Source organism: Drosophila melanogaster, chromosome 3L, assembly GCF_000001215.4.
Source record: "Drosophila melanogaster chromosome 3L".
NCBI lineage: Eukaryota > Metazoa > Arthropoda > Insecta > Diptera > Drosophilidae > Drosophila > Drosophila melanogaster.
The window spans coordinates 11,584,072-11,605,409 of record NT_037436.4 but is presented as its reverse complement, the minus strand read 5'-3'; the positions used below and the strand labels follow the sequence as shown (position 1 = coordinate 11,605,409).

The 21,338-nt window shown below is 42.7% G+C and overlaps 6 protein-coding genes and 5 long non-coding RNA genes across 12 annotated transcripts; 7 read left to right on the top strand and 4 right to left on the bottom strand.

Annotated features, from left to right (window-relative positions):
- Positions 1–35: 35 nt before the first annotated feature.
- On the bottom strand, positions 36–8,208 carry CG7368 (uncharacterized protein). 2 transcript variants are annotated; one of them, NM_001043134.2, is made up of 4 exons: positions 7,951–8,208; positions 2,156–2,762; positions 1,920–2,071; positions 36–1,849 (listed from the first exon to the last, which is right to left on the bottom strand). In NM_001043134.2, exons 2-4 carry the CDS (start codon positions 2,685–2,687, stop codon positions 941–943), a joined length of 1,593 nt encoding a protein of 530 aa, NP_001036599.1. In that variant the 5' UTR covers positions 2,688–2,762; positions 7,951–8,208; the 3' UTR covers positions 36–940. The 2 variants fall into 2 exon arrangements, with proteins under 2 accessions (NP_001036599.1, NP_001246722.1); NM_001259793.1 differs by lacking the exon at positions 7,951–8,208 and adding an exon at positions 3,895–3,979.
- CG46394 (uncharacterized protein) lies at positions 4,509–5,040 on the bottom strand. Its single transcript, NM_001382133.1, has 2 exons — positions 4,961–5,040; positions 4,509–4,900 (listed from the first exon to the last, which is right to left on the bottom strand). The coding sequence occupies exons 1-2, from the start codon at positions 5,031–5,033 to the stop codon at positions 4,659–4,661; spliced, it is 315 nt and encodes a 104-aa protein (NP_001369047.1). The 5' UTR covers positions 5,034–5,040; the 3' UTR covers positions 4,509–4,658.
- Positions 5,345–5,905, top strand: CG14137 (uncharacterized protein). The gene has a single exon (NM_140223.2). It carries the CDS (start codon positions 5,463–5,465, stop codon positions 5,772–5,774), a length of 312 nt encoding a protein of 103 aa, NP_648480.1. The 5' UTR covers positions 5,345–5,462; the 3' UTR covers positions 5,775–5,905.
- Positions 6,589–7,398, bottom strand: lncRNA:CR46414 (long non-coding RNA:CR46414). The gene has a single exon (NR_167822.1). It is a non-coding gene; the product is annotated as a long non-coding RNA:CR46414 (long non-coding RNA).
- A 3,489-nt stretch (positions 8,209–11,697) lies between the features above and the next one.
- lncRNA:CR45443 (long non-coding RNA:CR45443) lies at positions 11,698–11,963 on the top strand. The gene has a single exon (NR_124895.1). It is a non-coding gene; the product is annotated as a long non-coding RNA:CR45443 (long non-coding RNA).
- Positions 11,701–11,963, top strand: lncRNA:CR45671 (long non-coding RNA:CR45671). The gene has a single exon (NR_124896.1). It is a non-coding gene; the product is annotated as a long non-coding RNA:CR45671 (long non-coding RNA).
- A 656-nt stretch (positions 11,964–12,619) lies between these two features.
- On the top strand, positions 12,620–12,963 carry lncRNA:CR45672 (long non-coding RNA:CR45672). Its single transcript, NR_124893.1, has one exon. It is a non-coding gene; the product is annotated as a long non-coding RNA:CR45672 (long non-coding RNA).
- lncRNA:CR45442 (long non-coding RNA:CR45442) lies at positions 12,627–12,959 on the top strand. Its single transcript, NR_124894.1, has one exon. It is a non-coding gene; the product is annotated as a long non-coding RNA:CR45442 (long non-coding RNA).
- Positions 12,964–14,178: 1,215 nt separating the features above from the next.
- Positions 14,179–14,538, top strand: CG33268 (uncharacterized protein). Its single transcript, NM_206331.2, has one exon. It carries the CDS (start codon positions 14,188–14,190, stop codon positions 14,470–14,472), a length of 285 nt encoding a protein of 94 aa, NP_996053.1. The 5' UTR covers positions 14,179–14,187; the 3' UTR covers positions 14,473–14,538.
- An 892-nt stretch (positions 14,539–15,430) lies between these two features.
- CG7377 (uncharacterized protein) lies at positions 15,431–15,715 on the bottom strand (the record flags this gene model as incomplete). The annotated part of the gene is made up of 1 exon (NM_206330.1): positions 15,431–15,715. One exon carries the CDS (start codon positions 15,713–15,715, stop codon positions 15,431–15,433), a length of 285 nt encoding a protein of 94 aa, NP_996052.1.
- A 1,924-nt stretch (positions 15,716–17,639) lies between these two features.
- Positions 17,640–21,288, top strand: rt (rotated abdomen). Its single transcript, NM_079301.4, has 4 exons — positions 17,640–18,673; positions 18,905–19,467; positions 19,559–20,338; positions 20,398–21,288. The coding sequence occupies exons 1-4, from the start codon at positions 18,078–18,080 to the stop codon at positions 21,117–21,119; spliced, it is 2,661 nt and encodes an 886-aa protein (NP_524025.2). The 5' UTR covers positions 17,640–18,077; the 3' UTR covers positions 21,120–21,288.
- Positions 21,289–21,338: the final 50 nt, after the last annotated feature.

Sequence of the window (21,338 nt, the reverse complement as noted above, 5' to 3'; positions counted from 1 at the left end):
CGGAAAATGTATCAAAGAATAAAATAGTCTTATTTCGGTTGAGATCAAATTATATAATTTACTGCTTATTTACAGGGATTTGTGGTTTTTTTTTTTATCGGTGTAGCAAAAAGTTATACGTACATTCACAATTTTCGATTTGTTCCTACAAGTATGTGTAAATCTAAATTGCATTTGTTTACATAGTATATATATATAAATATATAGTTCGCTGCCAGTGAACAGTGTTCAAGTGTATGTACATATGGACGACATACATACCATACCCCATACAACATTGATTCTAATTGTAGAAAAATACATTTCACTAAAATACATTGCGTATAAAATTATTATTCCTTTGCACATTTGTCTTAAACTAAAGTACGGAGTGTTGGGGCGGACAAAGGCATGGGACAACCTCACTGGGATCATATTTAACTATTGGAATACTTATAAATATAAAGGAATAGTGGTGATTATACTAAACTAATAGTTTTAAATTGGCTTGTCTGTGTGTGTGGGTTACACATTTGAGATCTGCAATAAAGCTTAAATCAATAAGTCTTTAAAACCAATAACTAATTTGCTTGGAAACTAAATATAAAACTATTTGAATTCAGATTTAATTAGCGCTAAATTTTAAAAGATCCTATCGAATGTAGTTCTATCCCAGTGAATGTACTTTCGTTTGTGGAAGGTTCCCATCATTATTCCATCGCGAGCTTAGGATTAAAGTTGTACAACGTTGAGAATCCTCTAGAGATCCCTAGAGAGAATCCTCGAAGACATTAGCTAACATCCTCCTGTTTGTATTATCCGATTTGTGAGAGTCAATTAAATTGTGTGGACCGAGAGAGTTATTTGTTAGTTTTTTTTTTTTGTGAGCAGCCGAGTCCTTGAGGACTCAGATGAGACTAAATTGAATTTCGCTTTAACTGACTTTACAAAAATCATTTGGCTAATTTATCATTTGCTGCTGTTGCTGCTGCTGCTGCGAAGTCTGCTGTTGCTGCTGCGGTGTCGCTTGCTGCTGGGTGATCACAATGTGATGTTGCTGTTGCTGCTGCTGCTGCTGCTGTTGCTGTTGTTGTTGCTGCTGCTGCTGCTGCAACTGCTGTTGTGCGCTGGCCAGCTGGTTGGCATGTTGCAGGGCCGCCGTTGTTGCCTCCGTGACAACGGGTTGCAACATACTGGTACCATTCTCGCGCCGCACATGGCTGTTTAGCTCGGCCTTGACCCGGCGCGCGATGTGGGAGCGGGTGTGTTTGCGCAGATGATCCTTGCGATAGAAACCCTTGCCGCACTCGCCGCACTGGTGGCGCTTCTCGCCGGAATGGATGACAAAGTGCAGACTCAGTTGCTCCTTTCGCTTGAAGGCCTTCAGGCACACGGTGCAGATGTAGGGTCTTTCCGGATTGTGCGACTGTTTGTGGCGGGTGAGGTGATCCTTGCGCTTCAGCGACGCCTGGCAGATGTCGCAGACATAGCGCTTCTCCAGGTTATGGCCCACCAGATGCACTTCGAGCAGTTCCGGCTCCGGATACGCCACATGACATTCGGGACACATGTACAGCGGACTGCCGTCGAGTGCTGTGCCCAGGCGAATCTCGCCGGGTCGCAGCTTCGTCTTCCGGTCCTTGCTACGCTTTTTGCGCTTCTTCTTCTTGCCGGAAGTGGCGCCGGATCCGCCGGCTGTCGTCGCTGTCGCCGTCGTCGCCGTCGCCGTGACCGCCGCCTGCGTCTGCACCTGCAACGTCGCCTGCTGCTGCGGCTGCAGCGTCAGCTGCTCTGCCTGCTGAGGTATACTAATGGTTGTCGTGCCCAGGGTGTTGATCCCAATGGCTGGTCCCGTCTGCACCTGCAGCACCTGAAAATATGTGTTAGCCATGCACATTATATATTTCACATCCTAAATATAATAATCTACAGCGACTTACCACATTCTGTTGGTTCTCCTTCTTTATCGTCTCCGCGGAATACTTGAGGAAGTGGTGCAGCGACAGCGGCAACGTGTTGGCTGGAAGATGCGAGAGGTAGTCGGCCACTGTGGTGCCCGGCGTCAGAGTTTGCCACGAGGTATTCTGGAGTACTGCAAGGGAATTTCATTTGTTTGTTTAATCAATTAACATCTTAAATGTTTCTAGCTAAGTAATGCAATCGATCAAGCTCTCACCTTGCTGCTGGAGGATGGCGTTGCACAGATCTTGGGTAAGCTCCTGCGGTGCGGTGACCTGTTGCTGCTGCATCTGCTGCTGCTGCTGCTGCTGGCCGGAAGTTCCCGCCTGCAGGGCATCCGTTGCAGCACTCGTCGCTGTTGCACTAGCATACGCAACAGTTGCATATTGCGTCTGCTGTTGTTGTTGTTGCTGCTGCTGCTGCTGGGAGGAAGCCACCAAGTGGCCATTGTACTTGTCACCCTGGATTGCATCGTCCTGGCCGCCGCGGAACTTGTTGCCACTGCTACCCTGGCCCGCCGTCATAGTGGCCTGGCCAAAATGCGTTACCTGTTGCTGCTGCTGCTGGTAGCGATTGCTGCTGCCGGCTGCATCCTGCTGCTGTTGCTGCTGCGGATTATTGGTGCCCGTCACTGTCACATCCGTCACGGCGGCAGTCACGGTGGAAACCAGCGGAGCTGTGCTCGTCGTGAATTGCGGCAGGCCGGGTATGTTTCCGGGAAAGGTGTTGCCAAACGGGGTGAAGTTCATTGTGCGTTCGTTACTCAGCTAATCTGGGAATTCCAGGGGAACTTAATGGGATCTTGTGCGCGGAGAATCAGGCTACTGGAATGAGAGTTTTGAAGTTAAGTTAGTCTCACACATCTAAACATCGTTTCCTACTTAAACATACCAACTAAAAACTATCTAAAATGTGGTATGAGAATAAATCGCTTTCCGTAAACAAATGAATCTAATCAACACAAGCCAACCCACAGAACAATTAATTAATCCGTCGATCTTCCGAAAATAGACAAACCAAAGGTGGTTAAAAACTGCAGCACAATTTAAGCTTAGAAGGCTTTTGAATGGAAAGTGAAAACGGCGCTGCAGTTGTTGTTATTTTAGCTGACTTGCCGAACCGGAGGACTCACTCACTCACACACACTAGCACGCCACCACACCATCGTCTAAACTGCCACCCACCGCCCACCGCCCACTTTGCATTCGTGGAGGTGACGATAAAAAAGAGCGCGAATCCTGCGCGCTGTGTGACAGCGAGAGCGAGAGAGACAGAAGGAGGGTGGCACCGAGGTGGGAGCAATAAAAATCGAAGGGGGCCTGGAATTTTAGCGGGGATTTCGTCGATGTCGACCCACTATATAGCGATTTAGTGTGTCGGTACATTAAGATTAGGTTAGGGCTGAACTAAACCGCCAGTGCGTGGGTTTTGCGAATTGAAAAGTGACAAATAAGCGAAGCGTTATGGAAATTAACACGACAATGTAACGCATACGCAGTGTGGGACATTCTAAACTGACTCGCAAGTGCCAAAAACCAAAGGCTGCGCCATATCGATTTTCACTAAGCACGCAAATTAGTGCCGTTTCTAATTGAGCACACACGCATATAATTCAGTTCTCGTCGCGTTCATAATCATAATAGTAATAATAACAAAGTGCAATTCTCGATTTTGCCGGTTTGTTAAACAACAGACTTTCACTTGGCAAAACACCGTCGTCGTTTATTTTTGCCCATCTGCGCGCGAACCCGTGACACAATAAAACGCAAGGCGGGCTGACAAAGGAAAAGTGCAGCCAATTGCATTGCCAGCCCATTCTGGAGGTCACCTCCTCCGCGGCGAAAAGTACGGCCAAAATATAAAAAAAGTATGTATTGTGTGGTATTCCGGTGGGGTTTTCGGGCGCTCTTTTACGTGTGTGTGGAGGCTGGAAGGGGGTTGTATCATTTACCGTACCGCTCACCGTCTGAGGTGCACATGCACATGCACATGCGAATAACACCCGCCGCATCCACGAACGGAGCCACCTGGCGGCATGTGGCGTAGCTTCACAACTGACTGCCGCCGACCCGGCGATATAGTATTCCGACTTTTCTCTCTGCCACGAGACATATAGATTCGGCACTCGGGTTTTTCGCAGCCGGCACACGGCCACAATGGAGCTCCAACGCAACCACCCCCCCACCCCCCTGTGCACCCCTTCCAATCCCACCCATTTGGCATTAGTTGGTCTAACTACGCTCGTGTGCGGAAGAGAGCGGAGCGAGAATAAACAGCGAGAGCCAACAGTAGGAACTCTCGCAAAGTGGCTGGAATAAAAACACACTCTATTGGCCACTTTGAAAGGATATTGGCGTAACATATCTGTTGGATGAATCTATTGTCAGATATGAATATTGTTTTTCATCGAATTGATATTGTCATATTAGTAAATTTGTACTCTGAATTGTACTCTAGGTACAATTAAATATCTTTATTAAGTAAAAATTAAAAAAAGTTCTTAAAATAATATTGAAAAAATGATTGAAAATTGATCATAACTTTATAAAAATATTTTAAATTAGTTACTTAAAATCTGATATAATATAATGATATAAGACTTAAGTAAACCTTAGTTACTAGAACCAAATCAGTAAAAGTTTTCTTATGGCAATAGTTATTTTGATCGTGTGCGAATTCAAATAGAAGAAAATTTCCATTTGCTTATAGATTATTCAGCATTAGAGTTCCCTATAGAGCGTTTCCGATAAAGCCGTTTCCAAAGTATCTTTGTTGAGATGCAAAGAACCGTGTTTTGGCACACAGACTCCATTGAGTCGCCGAAATCCTTTGCGGCAAACGCACTTGGGATTATAGCAGAAATTCGCCGCCGGACACTCTTGTCCAACCGGGCATTTAATAATCATGCAACTAACTGACTCATTTTCCTCACAATCTACGCCTACAACTTGATAGGGATTTTCTGTGAATTTATAAGATAGTTAGGATTGTAGCTCAATTCTGCTAGGGATTAACATTTCACCATTCTGATATCTTCTTCCACCTATAACTAATCCGACTAACGAAACACACAATATTAACAGATATACATTCATTGCAACACTGATCGCATTGTTAAAAATAACTATTACTAAGACCGACCAAAATCAGCGTTGCTAATATGGTTAACAATTGTCTAGAACTATACAAATACTCAGTTACTCTTTAATTGAATTGAAAGTCAAATAAAATAAAAAGAAAATATACATAAATTCGAGTACCTAAAATATTTTTATAAAAAGTGCATTGAATAAGAAATATCATGAATTCCGCAGCAGTTGGCTTACAAAAAATTAAAGCGTTTGAACTTGCATCACTTCCAACCCAGTTTTGAACTCTGTTTACTTGGCCATCTAACACACACCAAGGGCGCACAAATACCCACTTCACCGTGCTTCAGACATAAAGGACCTGCTCCCGCATGGAGGACCTCCTGCTCCGAGGACTGCAATTCGTGTGTGTGTGTGTGTGCGTGATTTGCATATATGCAGGCCAAGTCGAGCAGCAGCCGCAGCAACAACAAGTGCAACCAAAACAAAGATGCTGCGCTCCTGACACTGAAACCCGCACAAGGCCAATCGACGAAATCAGGCCACGCACACGAATCCCGACACGGTGGCGGTGGCGATGGCGATGACGATGGCGATGGCGATGTAGATGACGTAGCGTTGCGATGCGATGCCCCCGGCAATCAGCCTGCCACAGCCTACTACAGAAGGCTGGCTTTCCCAGACCCGGAGACATTGCCACTCCCACTCGTACTCCCGAACATATCCCAAACCCAGAAGCAGAGGTAACTGCACTCAGTCCAACACGGTGAACAAATGCTAGCAAACAATTTTCGGAATATCATCACTCAAATTAAAGTGTAGTTTCTATTAAATAAAATAAATAGATTTTGTATATCTATTTATAATAAAAATTTTTTCCAAGACATCTAAGAATATTGAAGTGCATACCAGCCTTAGGTTAAAATAGAGCTTTAAGTTAACATTAGTCAGCGGAAAACAAAAACTGAATATATATTTTTCGCAGTGTACTCGCTATGCTGCAATCGGTGGCGAGTAAGCGCCGAGAACTCACACATTTCTGAATCGGAGAGTAAGAGTGTCGGCGGCAAGAGGCGGCTGGAAATGTGGAGTGGTGGTGGGTGCGATGCGGATGTGCTCGGCAAGTGCAACTCGCTGATGCGCATGTGGATGTGCAGTGGTGGGTGTGGGCATTGTGTGCGTGGGCACTTCGACGCCTTTCCGGCATTCAGGCATTGCATCACCATCACCATCATCATCGTCGTCGTGGTCGTTATGGCGGTGGGGTATTGTGGAAAGCGAACATGCAGCAAGTCGACGCATCCTGCCGTATTCTGCCGGTCAAACCGTCAACATTTCCATTCTTATAACGCAAAGTGTGTTACAAGTGGCAGGCAATGTCGCTCAACAGCGTTTTAAAATTTTTAGAAAATGTTGTACTTATAAATAAAGGCTAAAAATATGTTTAGTTCAGTCTCGAATAAATAAAAAAATGATTGCCTACATTTGGGATACCTTTTAGTATTTAAAGCGGCGTATACTTGATATTATTGCGCATACGCAGCGCGTTTATTCTTAAGCTGGTGAACCATAAAATGTTGATAAATGTTATGGGTGAATAACGTTTCTTTTAAATTCTATCAAATGTTGAAGGGGAAAAATATATTCGTATGCCATTTTAGTACTTAGCGCGGCGTATACTTGATAATATTGCGCATACGTAATGTGATGGGTCTCCGTTAAAATATCGTCTATAACTAGCAAGATAATTGCTGAATAGTAAAGACTTTAGCTTAGTCCAATAAAAATATGTTTCTTCCCACTGTGCGGCATTGTCATTGGCAGTTCGAGTGGGCCGTAACCGTGTCCGTATTCGTATTCGCATCCGTATCCGTGTCCGTGTCCGTGGCTGTGCACCCGCCGATTTCGGAAAGACAAACTGTGAGGCTGAGTGCAAGTCGCGCCCGCCAAAACACCCGTAACTCCCACGGCCCAGATCTCCGCCACCCTCGCAGCTGTGTTTGCGCCGTGAAAGTGAAACTGCGACGCACGGCAGAGCCGGGAGTTTGCAGCCGGAGCCGTTGTTGTATCCGCAACCGGAGTCGCCGAAATGCCATATTCGTGGCCGTGGCCGTGGCCATGACCCGTCGTCTGTGCTGCGCCGTGCATTCTGTATTCCATTCCGTATTCCGTATTCCGTATTTCGTATTTCGGGGCCGGGGCCGACACACAATGCACGTACACAAGATTCGGGGAAATTCGGAAACGCGGTCATATGATGTCGATGACGTTATGTCGGCTGACTCCGCATTTCAATGCAGGCACATTAAATGCTGATTTATTGCCCGATTGTGTGCGCATTAAGTAGCCGGCATTCTGACGAAAGTGCATTTCCTGATTTAAGAAGTTCGTCAGACTTTCGAGAGTGGAATATATCTAACAAAATGGGTGTGTGTTTTTGGGGAAAAAATGTATTTTGACAAGAGAAACTTTAAAGTAATCCTTTTCATTAAATTTTAAAATAAAAAATTTTAAATTCCTTAATCCTTTTTTTACACTTTGATTCAGTCGAAAATTGATGTTTTTATTTTTTTAAAAACATTTTAGGATTTTTTTTTTTAATATTTGGAGATGCTTACAGAAATTAATCAGTCATCAAAAAGTTTTATTGTTAATAATTGTTGTCTAAGCAGAAAGGTTAAGATTATAATTCTTAAATGTGTATAGAGTATCTGATGGACACATTAGACACACTACTGAACTTCTTGTTTTAATAGTTTCGCTCCCAATAGTTTTTTGCACAGTGTACACCAATAAGGAATCGCCACGAGTCATTTAATAAACTAAACTTTGGCACTTACATTTGTGTGCTTCACAAAATGACCATTTGCTGGATTAATTTCCCTTAAGTGATTTGCATGTACGAAAAGTGCTATGTACTCACAGTTTTTCAGTTGCTCATCGCTTTATTCACATTTGCCGGCTCTTTGGCTGAAAAGCACGTTAGGAACATGCTAAATACAGGTTGCAAAACACTAGGCAGACACACGATTTCACGCGATTTTGTTGACGTTGAGCGTCGAATTGGTCGCGTGAAAGTAACAACGCGACGTAAATCGCAGCGCGGCAACGAATACAAGTGCAAAATTTAATGCCGGATTTGATTCAATTTGTTTCGATTTGATGCGATTGGACCGGATAACGTAGTGTCGGCGCTGACGTTATAAAGTTAACTGATTGAAAGTGCGTTCGTCCGGCGCCTAAAATTGTGTAGAGTTTGGTGACGAAGAGCCGATACTCGGCACCAATACATATGCCGAAAGTAGCAAGCCATACCAATACCGTGGCACATTCGGTGGACTAGCAGTTTGGTCAAATGTTTGCCGGCGGCAGACAATTATTTACTCTTTAAATTGCCGACAACGGCGACACACACATCAGTGCGAATATATGTATGTGCACATACACACACACACACACACATACGCAGGAATAACACTCCTCCCTCTCTCGAACACATACACGGGCACCTATGCCGGCTACTCGCTTTCGCTTTTGTATTTGTTCTCTCGCCGGCTTAGTGCCGAAGGCTCCCCTCAACACCGCCCCCCTTTTTTATAACCTTACATCTAGTGCTGAAATCCCCTTGTATCCTCCCTTTCGTCACTACTCATCTCACTTTGGTTAACTTCGGCACCTTTCGGGTTTCTCTCTCACACTAGGATGCTGTGCTCTCTGGAATTCGTGTCTCTCTCTTTCTCTCTTTAGTGCATATTCTCTCATTGCAACTTTCAGTGTCCCGTTAGTTAATTTGAGCGCTCGCCTTCAGGTATGCAACAGTTTTTTTCAAACGCATTTTTAATAGGCATTTTTGCCTGCATCAAATCTAACAAAACCTACTAAAATACTGCAGTACATAAGAATTTACATAAGTGCTCTTATGTGTTTATGTGATTTACATATATGAATGTGCACAAAAAGCACTCTTTGTTTAGCTTTAAGGGCGGTCTTCAAATCACTGCGTTTGATTCGTTTTTTTGATGGGTATGGTATGTGTTAAACTTTAGTAAGGATGATATATGTATACATGAATTTCTTTACCTATCTGCATACAAGCAATTAAATTCTGAAATTGATTTATTTTTCTCAAGGAGCTCAACGATGAGTGCACATTCTTCCTTCCCATGTTTATACAATGCCATATCTTAAAATGACCACGAAGAAATCATTTTTATGTAAAGAAAATGAATTATTGTTTATATTTATTTATTATTCTATATTCCTACAGATGTACGAGTAGATATATGAATATTGAAATATTATAGACGAAAGCCACAGAAGCTTAGGTCGAATCTTTCTTTTGTCTACAGCGAACAATAATAATAATAATATTATTTATTAATTGTTGAAATAAACAATGAGTCATTCAAATGAATTTTGTGTCGAAAAAGGAGGATGACTATTTGGTTTGCATTTGGTGGTTTGAACTTTATTACTGCAATAAGCAGTATTTTAAAAATAATTCACTTTTAATATTTGAGAAGAATTCATAATTGAAGCCAAAAATATGCTTTGTTTTCAATGCAATTATACAAATCGTATATTTAACAGCTATTACTTATATTCAATTCATTGCCCTTTTAAAGTGCCGCAATCTGTACATTTACTATAAAATCAATATTCTTATGTAAAAAAAAAAACGGGCACAGGACCGACTTTTGTCTAAGGCCCTTAAACTTCTGTATGCACAATTTGTGCCAACTGCAAAAACGGACCAGCAGAAGTGTAGCCCAATAGAAACTAAATCTAAACAACACCGGAACACCCCGGCAAGGTCACATCGACACCCCCAAAAAACAAATGGGGAACCGAAAACTAGCCAAAAACTAAAAGTGAATCGAGCCAAACGATTCGGAGTGGTCCAACCATTTCTGGTGGTATGGAAAAAAAGGGGAGCATTACCCGGCAGGCAGGCGGAGCACTGCCGAGCGCCAAAAATTCATTCATAAAATTCTAAAACGCGCTAAAATCTAAAATTCTAAACAAAACCGGTCGGCAGTCGGCCGAGTGTGCGGAGTTGGTAGTTTAGAGTTGGAGTTGGGTGGTATAGTTGGCAGATTGGCTGGAGGAGGCCTTCTGAGGAGAACTCATACGACCGGTGGTCCTCTGCCACTTGCTGCATGCCCCGCCATTGGGCAACTGTGTGTGCCACGCGTAAAAAAAACACCCACAATTTTCGGTGTTGCACAGATGGTTGGCTTGCATGCTGGCCACTATCCAAATGACCCAAGTACATATATCCTATTTTTGAACAGGACGATTCAAACAGGAACTAAATGTTAGTAACTAAAACTTAGATTCTTTACAAATGAGTTTGCAGTCTTAAACTAGACGTGATTGTTTAATTTTAAGCATTTCGGTCCTAATGAATTAGTCTAAGAATATTTCTTAGTATGCATTTCTTTTAAACTTATGAATTTCTACATAAGAACAGTATGACATAGAGAAGCTTGACTGTAGTGATGCTGTAGGGGTTTTTGGTGTACCTCGTGGCACCAACTTCCTACGGGCCTACTCCCCTTTCGGCCAACATTCTCAGTTTCTTGTGCCCCAAAATGTGTGTTACTTGTGCATCGCCCACAAGTATGCAATGCATTTCGCACACAGGAAATTGCACTAGGAGACGTTTTGCGCACAACTGTACTTGCTCATCGACCATTTTGTTATTATTTTTAGCAGACGACAGAAAGCAAAATCAAACTAAAAAATGGAATTTTATGTATACACATAATAAAATATGTATAGAGATTTTATATAATAAAAAAAACACTTTTACATAAACGCACAGACACACACAATTGCATCAGTTTGTATGCCTAGACAAATGCGTATGTAGAAGTTTTGTAGTATCCTAAGGCCTATGTTGTTCGTGTGCGTGTGTGGGTGCGTTTTTCTGCATCGTGCGCTCGTTTGCGTGTGTGTGTGGGTGTTGCATCACCTAACTTCATGGTGAAGTGCAACAAACTCTGCTCTACACAAAAACGCCGCCCAACAAAATGCAATCAAATGGCAAAAATTTTGCCAGACTGCTGGCAGGCAGCAACAACAAAAGTTGTTGCAACAACTGCAACTGCAATCTCCCGTCTGCCACATTCGCAGGCGGGCGTCCAAGGGGGTGGTGGGTGATTGAGGGGCTGGTTGTTGGGTGGAGGAGGGTTTGGGGCGACAGGCCAGACACAGGCCATAAAACAGCAAAAACAAACTGCATGTGAAACATTTTAGTTGCATTTTCTATATGGAAGATTCGCACCAGAGTGAACCTGATTTGTATATAAAAGTGTATATTTACATATTTTTTTATAGTTCTGTAGAATGTTTAAAGGTAAATTAAATTATTTTCAGAAGTAGCAGTCTTGCGTGAACACTGCGTATGGGTAATATATATTTTACATTTTCAAGATACATATATAAAAAAGTATTTACAATCTATTTAACGAATCAAAATAAAAGTTTATATTTTGCATTCTAGTTAGTTATTTAGAAGGTCCACCCTAATTACACGTAAATGAAATCGCTTGGCACGAACGTGTGTGGGTGCATAATCCATGTGCATATATAAATGCACAAAATCAACCCTTAGCTTTTGACTAGCCGCTCAAAAAAACAGCATCTGTGTGCGTACGGTTGTGCATAAAATAAATTTCATTTAAATTAAAATAAATAAAACTCGTCCCCAAGCCGGCGCGTCTGCCCAAAAACAAGAACTTAGACAAAGCGCAGACACATCCATAATAGTCGGATACCAACCAGTACGCAACACCAAAACTTCCAATTCCCCAGAATGGCACGGCTGCAGATGAAACTGTCTGGACATCGAAGAAAAAGCATTCATTAGGCCGAATGCAGTCTATGCATTTTAATTGATTGCCAGCCGTCTTTGTCGGCTTTATTTTTGGCAAAATTCCGTCCGTTCATTCGCAAGCGTTGATAGAATTAAAGTTATTTAACTTCGCTTAACACAATCTACTTGTATATAGAGTTCCTATTTAATACGGTTATTATTGTACTTACTTTCAATATTAGCTTACTTATTAAGTTTATATATGAAATATTATTTTAAATTTTAAGTCTTCACTACTTTCCTTAATAAATGCTATCCTCACTTAAAAGAACTATACATTTTAATATTACTCAATGAACTGTTATGAACGGGAATAAGAAGTTGTTTCCGTAAGTCAACCTTTAATCTGTGGTATCTAAAGTCCTCGCGCTTAAATGAAAAGTCAGCGCAGCATCGGCATCGCCATGCCACTTGCCACTTGCCACTGACCCCAACCGCAATTCGCATTTCGCCGCAAGATGAGGTCATTGAGGTTTGGGGAGCTGGTGGTGGCACCACACCAACACCGCCACCCACGAGAAACATGCCACGAAGACGGAGGCAGACATTAACCAAACAAGCGGTGGCGGTGGCCAAAAGGGAACACGTCCACGTCCTCGACCTAGTTCAATGGCAATGTCATTGTGCCACATTATCGCCGGCGACGTCGTCCTCTGCTGCTGGCTCAGTTGGCTTGGCCTTGGCTGGAGTTGAGTTGAGTTGTGTTGGAAAAGCTGCAGGGAAACGAAAACGAGCGCATGAGTCGAGGCCACGGCCACGGCCACGAACATGGCCAAAGTGGCACACGGCAGGCAGCAAATACCCAACCAGTGAACTCCACCCACCCAAAGTACTCATCGCCAGTCGGCACCCATGCACTCACCCACCCGATCGCCCATCCATCCGGCGAAAACGAGACACAACAGCAACAGCGATGCTGCAACGATGCAGGCACAGAAACCGAAACGGGAACTGCCGGAGGTTCAGGATGCAGGAACTGCAGGGTACTGAGAAAAATAATCCACAGCAGACTACAAAAATGCGATGAAAATCTATAAAGAGAGTCATATCATAGGTGGTAACATACTAAATATTCTTATAAAATAAATTCTATTAAATTTCATAAGGAAGAATTAGTTCAAATAACTTATAGTAACTTGTTTAATCCCTAACTTTAACGATTAACTGAAAGTATCTTGAATTTACAATGAAATAATAATAATATTTAATGTTGAAACCAGCAAATTTTATTGCAAGTGGAAGAGCAGGCGGTGGCGACAATATCCTTGCACTTGTGCAGGCCGCGAGGCGAACGGCGGGTGTGGGCGTGGGTGGTGGGGCTCACAGGATTCACAGGACTCACAGCCACACCGCCAAGCCCGGCGACCAATCCGCCGCCAGCAGAGCAGCCTTGCCGCATCTGAGCCCCGTTGATTGTTGCAGTTGCAAGGACCTTCCTGTAGGCACAATCACGACCCTCGCCACTCCGGTGATTTTTAAGGGGGTTCCTCCTGCCTGTGTGTCCTACACTGCTCGAAGCTCCAAATTGCAGTGGTGGAGCAGACACTCCCCGAGCCACAGACACCCATCCAGTGCCACTCATACTCACACTCATCAGGTTGGTGCTGAACTCGGACTCACACCCTGAGATTGTCAATATGCTCTCTTCCTATATGTATGTATCTCGTCCTTGCTCTCTCTCTATCGCCCTACGTAACTGTATCTCATGTTTTTGTTAGTCCTGTGGATTCATTTCACAGCATCATGTTATTAACAGGGGAGACTTGTGTTAAGTTTGTGTAGAGCCAGAGAATTAGTCACATTAAAGAAGAGTTGCAACTGATTTAAATGTTCAAAAAACTGTCGTTCTAGATATCAACTAACTAAGTAATAGACTAAAATATTAAGAGTAATAATACATTTTCGCCCATTAATCATTTTAATTCAGGCTAAAATAATAACCTATATAGTTTTATTTGTTAGTATTCTAGGTATTGTAAAAGACATTCGTCACCACGCGCCAGATTCTAGTCCCCAAAATATCTTTAATGTTGATACAACTGTCTTGTGGTAGGCTAAGTTCTTTGCAAGTCATTATTTGCTTAGCCCAATTAAACAGAGCCAAAGTTCTGTATCAAATGGTATTATGCGTAAGGTTCTCAGTGAGAACTTCTCACGCTAATGTAAATAAACACAAATCCGTCAAAAGTTCGCATTTCTACCTCAGCCAGGGGATATAAATATAGCACGATTTAGATCAGTTTAGCATCAGTTGATCATATTCAATTACCACACAACAACATGAAGTACTCCTGTGTTTTGCTCCTGTTGGCCACCGTCGCCTGTTTCCTGGTGAGCCTGTCCAGTGGCAGTACCACGACCACAAGCACAGATGCCACCACCACAACGACCACCGCCTCGTCCTCGGACACCACTACCACGACAACTTCGTCCTCGGACACCACGACCACCACCACGGCATCCCCCTCCTCCTCCAAGAAGGAGCACGTGATCCACTACAAGCGCAAGGTGCACCGCCCCAAGAAGGTCAAGACGATCCGCAGGAAGAAAAACCGCAGCGGTTAAACATCTTTAGATTACCTCAAACACACTTGCAATTAACCTGAACTCCGAACCCCGAAGACAACTACCATATCATTAAGATTACTATATTTATTATTGAGCAAAGAAACGTACTTCTTACTTAATATATAATTAAATTCAAAAATTGATATTTCAATATTTTATTATTTCAACGAGGACTGGTTAAAGATTTACTTCATCTAGTCCTATGCACAAAATGTTAATTTCAAAAAGCAATGTGAAAAATAGTAAGCAACACATATGGTTTTGCGTTTTTAAAGGATCCAAACTGATAGTAAACCATTTCTTATTTCTATGACTATTTTAACTAAGCAACAAAGTTTCTTGAGTATCCTCAAGTGTGGATATGATTTTCGTAAGAAATTCCCATCTCTTATATTATTAAAAAAAATTGTAAAATAATTAAAGTCAGTAGTTTTTACGACAGTGGAAGAATAATTTTTGTTTATAACTATGTCGATACTTGGCAGTATAGACGTAATCTATGGTCTTCCTGCTTTTGTGTTGCCAAAATCTCTACATAGTTTTTAATTGTACGCGTTAAAGTTTGCTTAAAATTATATAAGCAAAAATTGTTATATTATTATTAATATTATTATAAATTATTATAAAATTATTATTGTACAAGCTATCGCTTGTAAAAGTTAGCTTAAGAGTATAAAATTTATACATTTTTATTTTAAAAATATATAAATAAATATAGTTTACACTGCAATAGCTATTAAGTGAAATGCTAATTGAATTCAAGGAGTTAGAGTTCGTAACAAGTGCAAATCTATTAAATAGTAAAATATTGAAATACATTTTCTGAATTTAATAGTTGAACTTGTTGGTTTGCGGAGCAATAAATATATTGTAGTATTCTTAATGATATGGCAGTTGTCTTCGGAGGTCGGAGTTCATGTTAGTTGGAAGCGGGTTTGAGGAAATCTAAAGATGTTTAACCGCTGCGGTTCTTCTTCCTGCGGATCGTCTTGACCTTCTTGGGGCGGTGCACCTTGCGCTTGTAGTGGATCACGTGCTTCTTCTTGGAGGAGGAGGGCGATGCCGTGGTGGTGGTCGTGGTGTCCGAGGACGATGCTGTGGTGGTGGTGGTGTCCGAGGACGAGGCGGTGGTCGTTGTGGTGGTGGCATCTGTGCTTGTGGTCGTGGTACTGCCACTGGACAGGCTCACCAGGAAACAGGCGACAGTGGCCAAAAGGAGCAAAACACAGGAGTACTTCATGTTGTTGTGTGGTAATTGAATATGATCAACTGATGCTAAACTGATCTAAATCGTGCTATATTTATATCCCTTGGGGGATAAATTAAACACCTGACGGATCTGTGCTTGTTTGCATTAGCGTGAGAACTTTACGCATATTGCCATCTGAACCAGAACTTTAGGCCTATCTTAAAATCCAGGTCAATTTAATAATAATTTGCACATTTCTATGCCTACCACAAACAGTTGGGCAAACATTAAAGATATTTTAGGAAGTTCAATTTAGATGGAAACACATTGACGTTGCTTCAGAGTTTCAGCTGTTTATATTTATACTTTCTAAATATATTATTATATCAGGGGCAAATAAAGCGTGCAGTAAAGTACATAATGTACCATATATAAGCTCATATGTACATAAGAACTAGAATCTACATTTATTCTAGATATATATATGTATTTATGCATATATAGTTACCATTCGTATTCATTTAAAAAATTTCAGTATTGGGTTAGGGCAAAAAATAAAAAAGTAAATAACATCTACATATGTTGGTCAATGTTAATTTGTATCAATTTTATAGATACACATACATATATACATACCATGTGGGAAGAAAAAGCACACCATTGCATGTGAATTTCGTATTAGGTAGAACCAGTTTCAAACCGTTTAGCTAATACTGTGGAATCAAAACAGTAATAACGCAGTAATAATAATAACATCAGTAATAACTGATGTCATACATCGACGGCAAAGCCAAAACGTCTTATTTTGATAACTTCGAGATCCGTTGAAAGGCGCAACAAAATAAGGCCAATAGGTCATTCGAGTACCCACATCTTTGTTCCATGGCCTATAGAATAGGTCATAAGCAAGAGAACAGGTTCCCACCTTTTCACTTCTCCACCTGTGACGCGTGCTTCATACGGGCCCCCTTACACACCAGCATACACTCACACACATATTTACTTAGTAGCTAAATACCAAACAACCGCTTTTTATGCCGCCAATAAATGGTGTTTAATTGTAATGTTGTTATTCTTTTTTTTTTGCAGACTCCGTTTGGAGACAATCACTCAAGGGAGAGAAACAGAGAGAGAGAAGAAACCGGCAGAGATTTTTTACATGCACATACAGTGTTGCAGGTTTGGACTTAATCCAGCCAATAAAAGGTGGTTATTTATAGTTAAAAAAATATATCCAATGTTTAATATATTTTAAAATAAGTAACTAATTTTTAGAGTTTATTTTTAACCTCGTCTTTAATATTACAATAATCTTGATTTCTTCAGAAATCTTATTATAGATGCGCATTGGTTTTTATGTTTAACATGTTCTATATAAATATAATTTTGGGTTTATTATCTGTGACAACATAGGCTTTTATTTTGAAGGTTTAACTTTTTACTATTAAACCTTTTAAAAAAGATTATATACGGCCTTATAATCTAGCTTTATCCATTTTCAATACAGCATCACTGAGCTTGACAGACAAAACGGGAAATGGGTTAAGAATCAAGGCGTCCGAGGACGCGGACAAAGAAGTTGGGGAAAGAGACAGGGCCCCAGCAGCCGAACCGCATTCCATGCGCAGGCAGCGCAGTCGTACAGTGGGCCAATTTTTAAAAATGCGCTGCAAAAATGGTTTGCAAACATGCTCTGCTTCTGAAAATAAACCCTATTTTTAATTTCCCTTTTATTTTGTAATAAACGAATAATACTATAATACGTAGCTCAATTTACTTGTTTCCGTAATATGCGAGCATTTGCTCAAGCATATATCATAAATAAATTTAACTTCATCAAGTCACTTTACTTTCTAATTTGCAGTGAGTTTTGCGAAGTCAACCCACTGTGCACGGAGGGCAGCGGCAGCGCATGCGCAGAAGAAAGAGAGCCATCGCGGATCTTTTCAGTCCAAGTCCATTCAGATTCAGTCAAGTCAGTGCGTCGCGAGATCTTTACCGTGCAGGTTGCGATTTTAGCCGAGAAGTGGTCGGCCGGGAAAAGATAGTTATTTTACTTCCGTGAGAGTGTGTTTGTGGGAATAATTCGGCATCGAAACTTTCTTCAACAGCTGGCCATCGTTTGTATGTAAATGCAAATCGACCAAGAAGGCTGCAAGGCGAAGAGCCAGCGAGACAAGTGGAGTGTAGAAAGTGCAAAACCAGTTTTTTTGTTAGCAGGAAAACGTGGCAAAATAAAAAATTTACATAACAAAAAGTGAAACAACTAATCGCTGGTTTGATTATCTCATGTTTAACGAATGCTAATTGATCAGTGAAAGTGGGTAAGAAAAACAATGCGAGGAAGAAATGCCCGCTAAATTCCGCAAAGCAAATCGCACCTTAAAAAAATAACAAAAACTACGAAGCCGTTATGTCTGCCACCTACACCAATACAATTACACAGCGCCGCAAGACGGCCAAAGTGAGGCAGCAACAACAACACCAATGGACAGGCAGCGATTTGAGCGGCGAGTCAAACGAAAGACTTCACTTTCGCAGCCGTTCAACAAACTCGATGCAACAACACACAGCAATCAGCAACTCACCTTCACCACTGTGCTGTAACGGCGCTCGTGCTTTAACAATGCTCAATTGCTGCGTCGACGTCAACTGTCATTTGAATGCGCCGCTCCGCGGCAGCGTTAACCGGCACACGACGCCAACGCCGACCCCGACTGCGACGCCAACGCCGGTAGCGACGCCAAAACAAGCCTCCCCCTCGCCTACCTCCGATCGTTCGCGCTCCCTCTCACGCTCGCCTTCGCCGTCTCGGTCTCGCTCGCTCTCCTGCCAAAAACAAATCGACAAGAACAGCGCTGGCGCAGCATCCGCAGAAGAGAGAAAAACCGCTAATGCGAGTTCGCAGCCATTTACCGTTAACCTGAGAATCGATCTCTTCAGTTGGACACTCTTTCTCTTGGCCTTCGGCACGCGTTTTTACAAGCTGGCAACGCCGCCGCACATCGTGTGAGTAGAAAAACAATAACAAACCTGCAAATGGGGTCACCGCTGAATGAAAAAAATACACACATAACAATGTCTTAGATTTTTTGTTTATTAATTTAATCTGCGAGAGCAGAGTCTTACATTTAAGTTCATTGCATTACATTTAAGTCTTGCATTTATAGCTCAAATGATTTATGCCTATGTCTTTATAATATTTTCAAGATTCATAGTAAAATACTTCCTACCCAACAGATTCGATGAACTCCACTACGGCAAGTACATTTCCATGTACATGCGAAACATTTTCTTCTTCGATCAACATCCACCGCTGGGCAAACAGCTGATCGCCGGACTGGTCAGCCTGGCTGGTTACGATGGCAATTACACCTTTACCCGCATTGGAGAGCCCTATTCCCCGGAAATGCCCATCTTCTGGTTCCGATTTCTACCAGCCATGTGCGGCAGTCTACTGGCCCCCGCCGTTTACAATCTTTTGCTGGAGGCGAAGCTCAGTCGCTGGTCATCCGCTTTGGGTGGCCTGCTTGTGGTCCTGGACAACTCATTGCTGACGCAATCCCGTTTTGTTCTGATGGAATCAATGCTTCTGCTGGCCACCACGGTGGGCATCGCCTGTTTGCTACGCTTCCAACGAAGTCGCCTGGGCAGCCTGGAATGGTTCTTTACTGGAACGGCAGCTGCCGTCTGTTTGGGAGCCGCCGGAACCGTCAAGTACGTCGGATTCTTGGCACTGGGGCTAGCCTTTTATTTGCTGTGTCGACACCTGTGGCAACTGCTCTACGACGCCGGTCTCACCGGTAAGATACCTTTTTTTCTGAGATTTACAAATACGATTTACGATATAATAATAGAGATTGAATAAATCAAAATAAAACCATTTTTTTCAAGATCGCCAGCTATGGATGCATGCCATAAGTCGCCTGTTAATCTTTGTTGGAATTCCATTGGCGGTCTACTTGGGAGTCTTCTATATCCACTTCAAGACGCTGCACCGGGCTGGACCGCATGATAGCATCATGACTAGCGCGTTTCAGGCCTCGTTAGATGGAGGATTGGCATCGATCACAAAAGGACAGCCATTGGCAGTGGTTCATGGATCCCAAATCACACTACGACACACCCACGGACGCACCTGTTGGCTGCACTCGCATGCAGCTGTCTATCCGGTGCGGTATCCGGACAAGAGAGGCTCCTCCCACCAGCAGCAGGTCACCTGCTACTCCTTCAAGGATGTGAACAACTGGTGGCTGGTTAAGCGACCAACAAAGGAGAACCTGGTGGTGGGTGATGAGCCGGATATCATTCGGCACGGTGAAATTATTCAGTTGGTCCATGGAATTACGAGCCGAGCTCTGAACTCACACGATGTGGCTGCGGCAATGACGCCGCAGTGCCAAGAAGTCAGCTGCTACATAGATTACGAGATCAAAATGGCCGGTGAACTGTTGTGGCGCGTGGAGATTCTGAATCGCGATTCCGAAGGTGACATTTGGCATGCCATCAAGTCGGAGGTCCGCCTCGTTCACGTGTCCACAGAAGCCTCCTTGAAGTTCAGTGGGCGCCAACTTCCCGAATGGGGTTTCAATCAGCACGAGGTGGTGGCGGATCGTGAAAAGGCAATACATGAGGATGCCATTTGGAATGTTGAGGAGCACCGCTATACACAGAGTAAGTCCTCTTCGAGATACTTGAAGAAATACGTTATCCTCATTTACAACCCTTTATAGCTGAGGATCATCGGGAGCGAGAGCGCCAGATGCTAACTGCCGAGATGATACCCACAAAGCGGACGCGCATCTCGTTCTGGGCCAAGCTACTGGAGCTACAATCCAAGATGCTGTTCCAAACGAAGTCAGTGCCAAATCACATGTACAGCTCGATGCCGCACGAGTGGCCGCTAATGGACAAGGGCATCGCTTATTGGTTGGACTCACAGTCGAGTGCGCAGATCTATTTGCTGGGAAACATACTACTCTGGTACACAGCCACCATGGGAATACTTGTCTATGCCGGATTACTCGCCTTCTACGCGATGCGGCGGCAACGTCTTTGCTTTGATATTTCGGAGCAAGAGTGGCAGCGATTCGTATTAGCTGGTGACACCTTTTTTATGGGCTACGTGATGCACTATATTCCGTATTTTTGTGTGGATCGTACACTCTTCCTGCACAATTACTTGCCAGCCTTTGTGTTTAAGTTACTTTTATTGTGCTTTGTCGTGGAGCATTTGGACTATCTGCTCAGGCGCTTCTGCACCGGACGTGGTGTCCATCTGGTGCGCCTTTATCGCCTCATGCTAATCCTGTGGCTGGTGGGCGTGCTTAGCATTTTCTCAAAGTTTATACCATTCAGTTATGGTGCGAGAAAAATGACTTTAAATGAGGTTCGCAGTCTTCGATGGAAGGATACCTGGGACTTTGTCCTGCACAAGAACCACCACCTGTACTGAAAAAACAGATGCCATCTCCGCGGCCAGAGAGAGACGTGCAATGATGTACTAGTACCATGTACAATAGACTAGACGACTAGCTAAAGTTGAACTAATACTAAGCCATAAATTATTTGACATGTAAACATACTCATTTACAAGACCAATAAATACAATTATTTATTTATTTAAGATGTTCTGCTTTATCACTCAGTAATATGTATAAGCACTCTGAAAACA

Excerpts from the sequence above, each read along its gene's own strand:
- CG7368 (NM_001043134.2), bottom strand. The coding sequence starts at position 2,687 with ATGAACTTCACCCCGTTTGGCAACACCTTTCCCGGAAACATACCCGGC. Across the intron at positions 2,072-2,155 it reads CGCCATCCTCCAGCAGCAAG|TACTCCAGAATACCTCGTGG; the intron begins GTGAGAGCTTGA and ends ATTCCCTTGCAG. Across the intron at positions 1,850-1,919 it reads AGGAGAACCAACAGAATGTG|GTGCTGCAGGTGCAGACGGG; the intron begins GTAAGTCGCTGT and ends ACATATTTTCAG.
- CG33268 (NM_206331.2), top strand. The coding sequence starts at position 14,188 with ATGAAGTACTCCTGTGTTTTGCTCCTGTTGGCCACCGTCGCCTGTTTC.
- rt (NM_079301.4), top strand. The coding sequence starts at position 18,078 with ATGTCTGCCACCTACACCAATACAATTACACAGCGCCGCAAGACGGCC. Across the intron at positions 18,674-18,904 it reads GCAACGCCGCCGCACATCGT|ATTCGATGAACTCCACTACG; the intron begins GTGAGTAGAAAA and ends CCTACCCAACAG. Across the intron at positions 20,339-20,397 it reads GGAGCACCGCTATACACAGA|CTGAGGATCATCGGGAGCGA; the intron begins GTAAGTCCTCTT and ends AACCCTTTATAG.
- CG46394 (NM_001382133.1), bottom strand. The coding sequence starts at position 5,033 with ATGAATGTATATCTGTTAATATTGTGTGTTTCGTTAGTCGGATTAGTT. Across the intron at positions 4,901-4,960 it reads TGGAAGAAGATATCAGAATG|AAAATCCCTATCAAGTTGTA; the intron begins GTGAAATGTTAA and ends ATAAATTCACAG.
- CG14137 (NM_140223.2), top strand. The coding sequence starts at position 5,463 with ATGCAGGCCAAGTCGAGCAGCAGCCGCAGCAACAACAAGTGCAACCAA.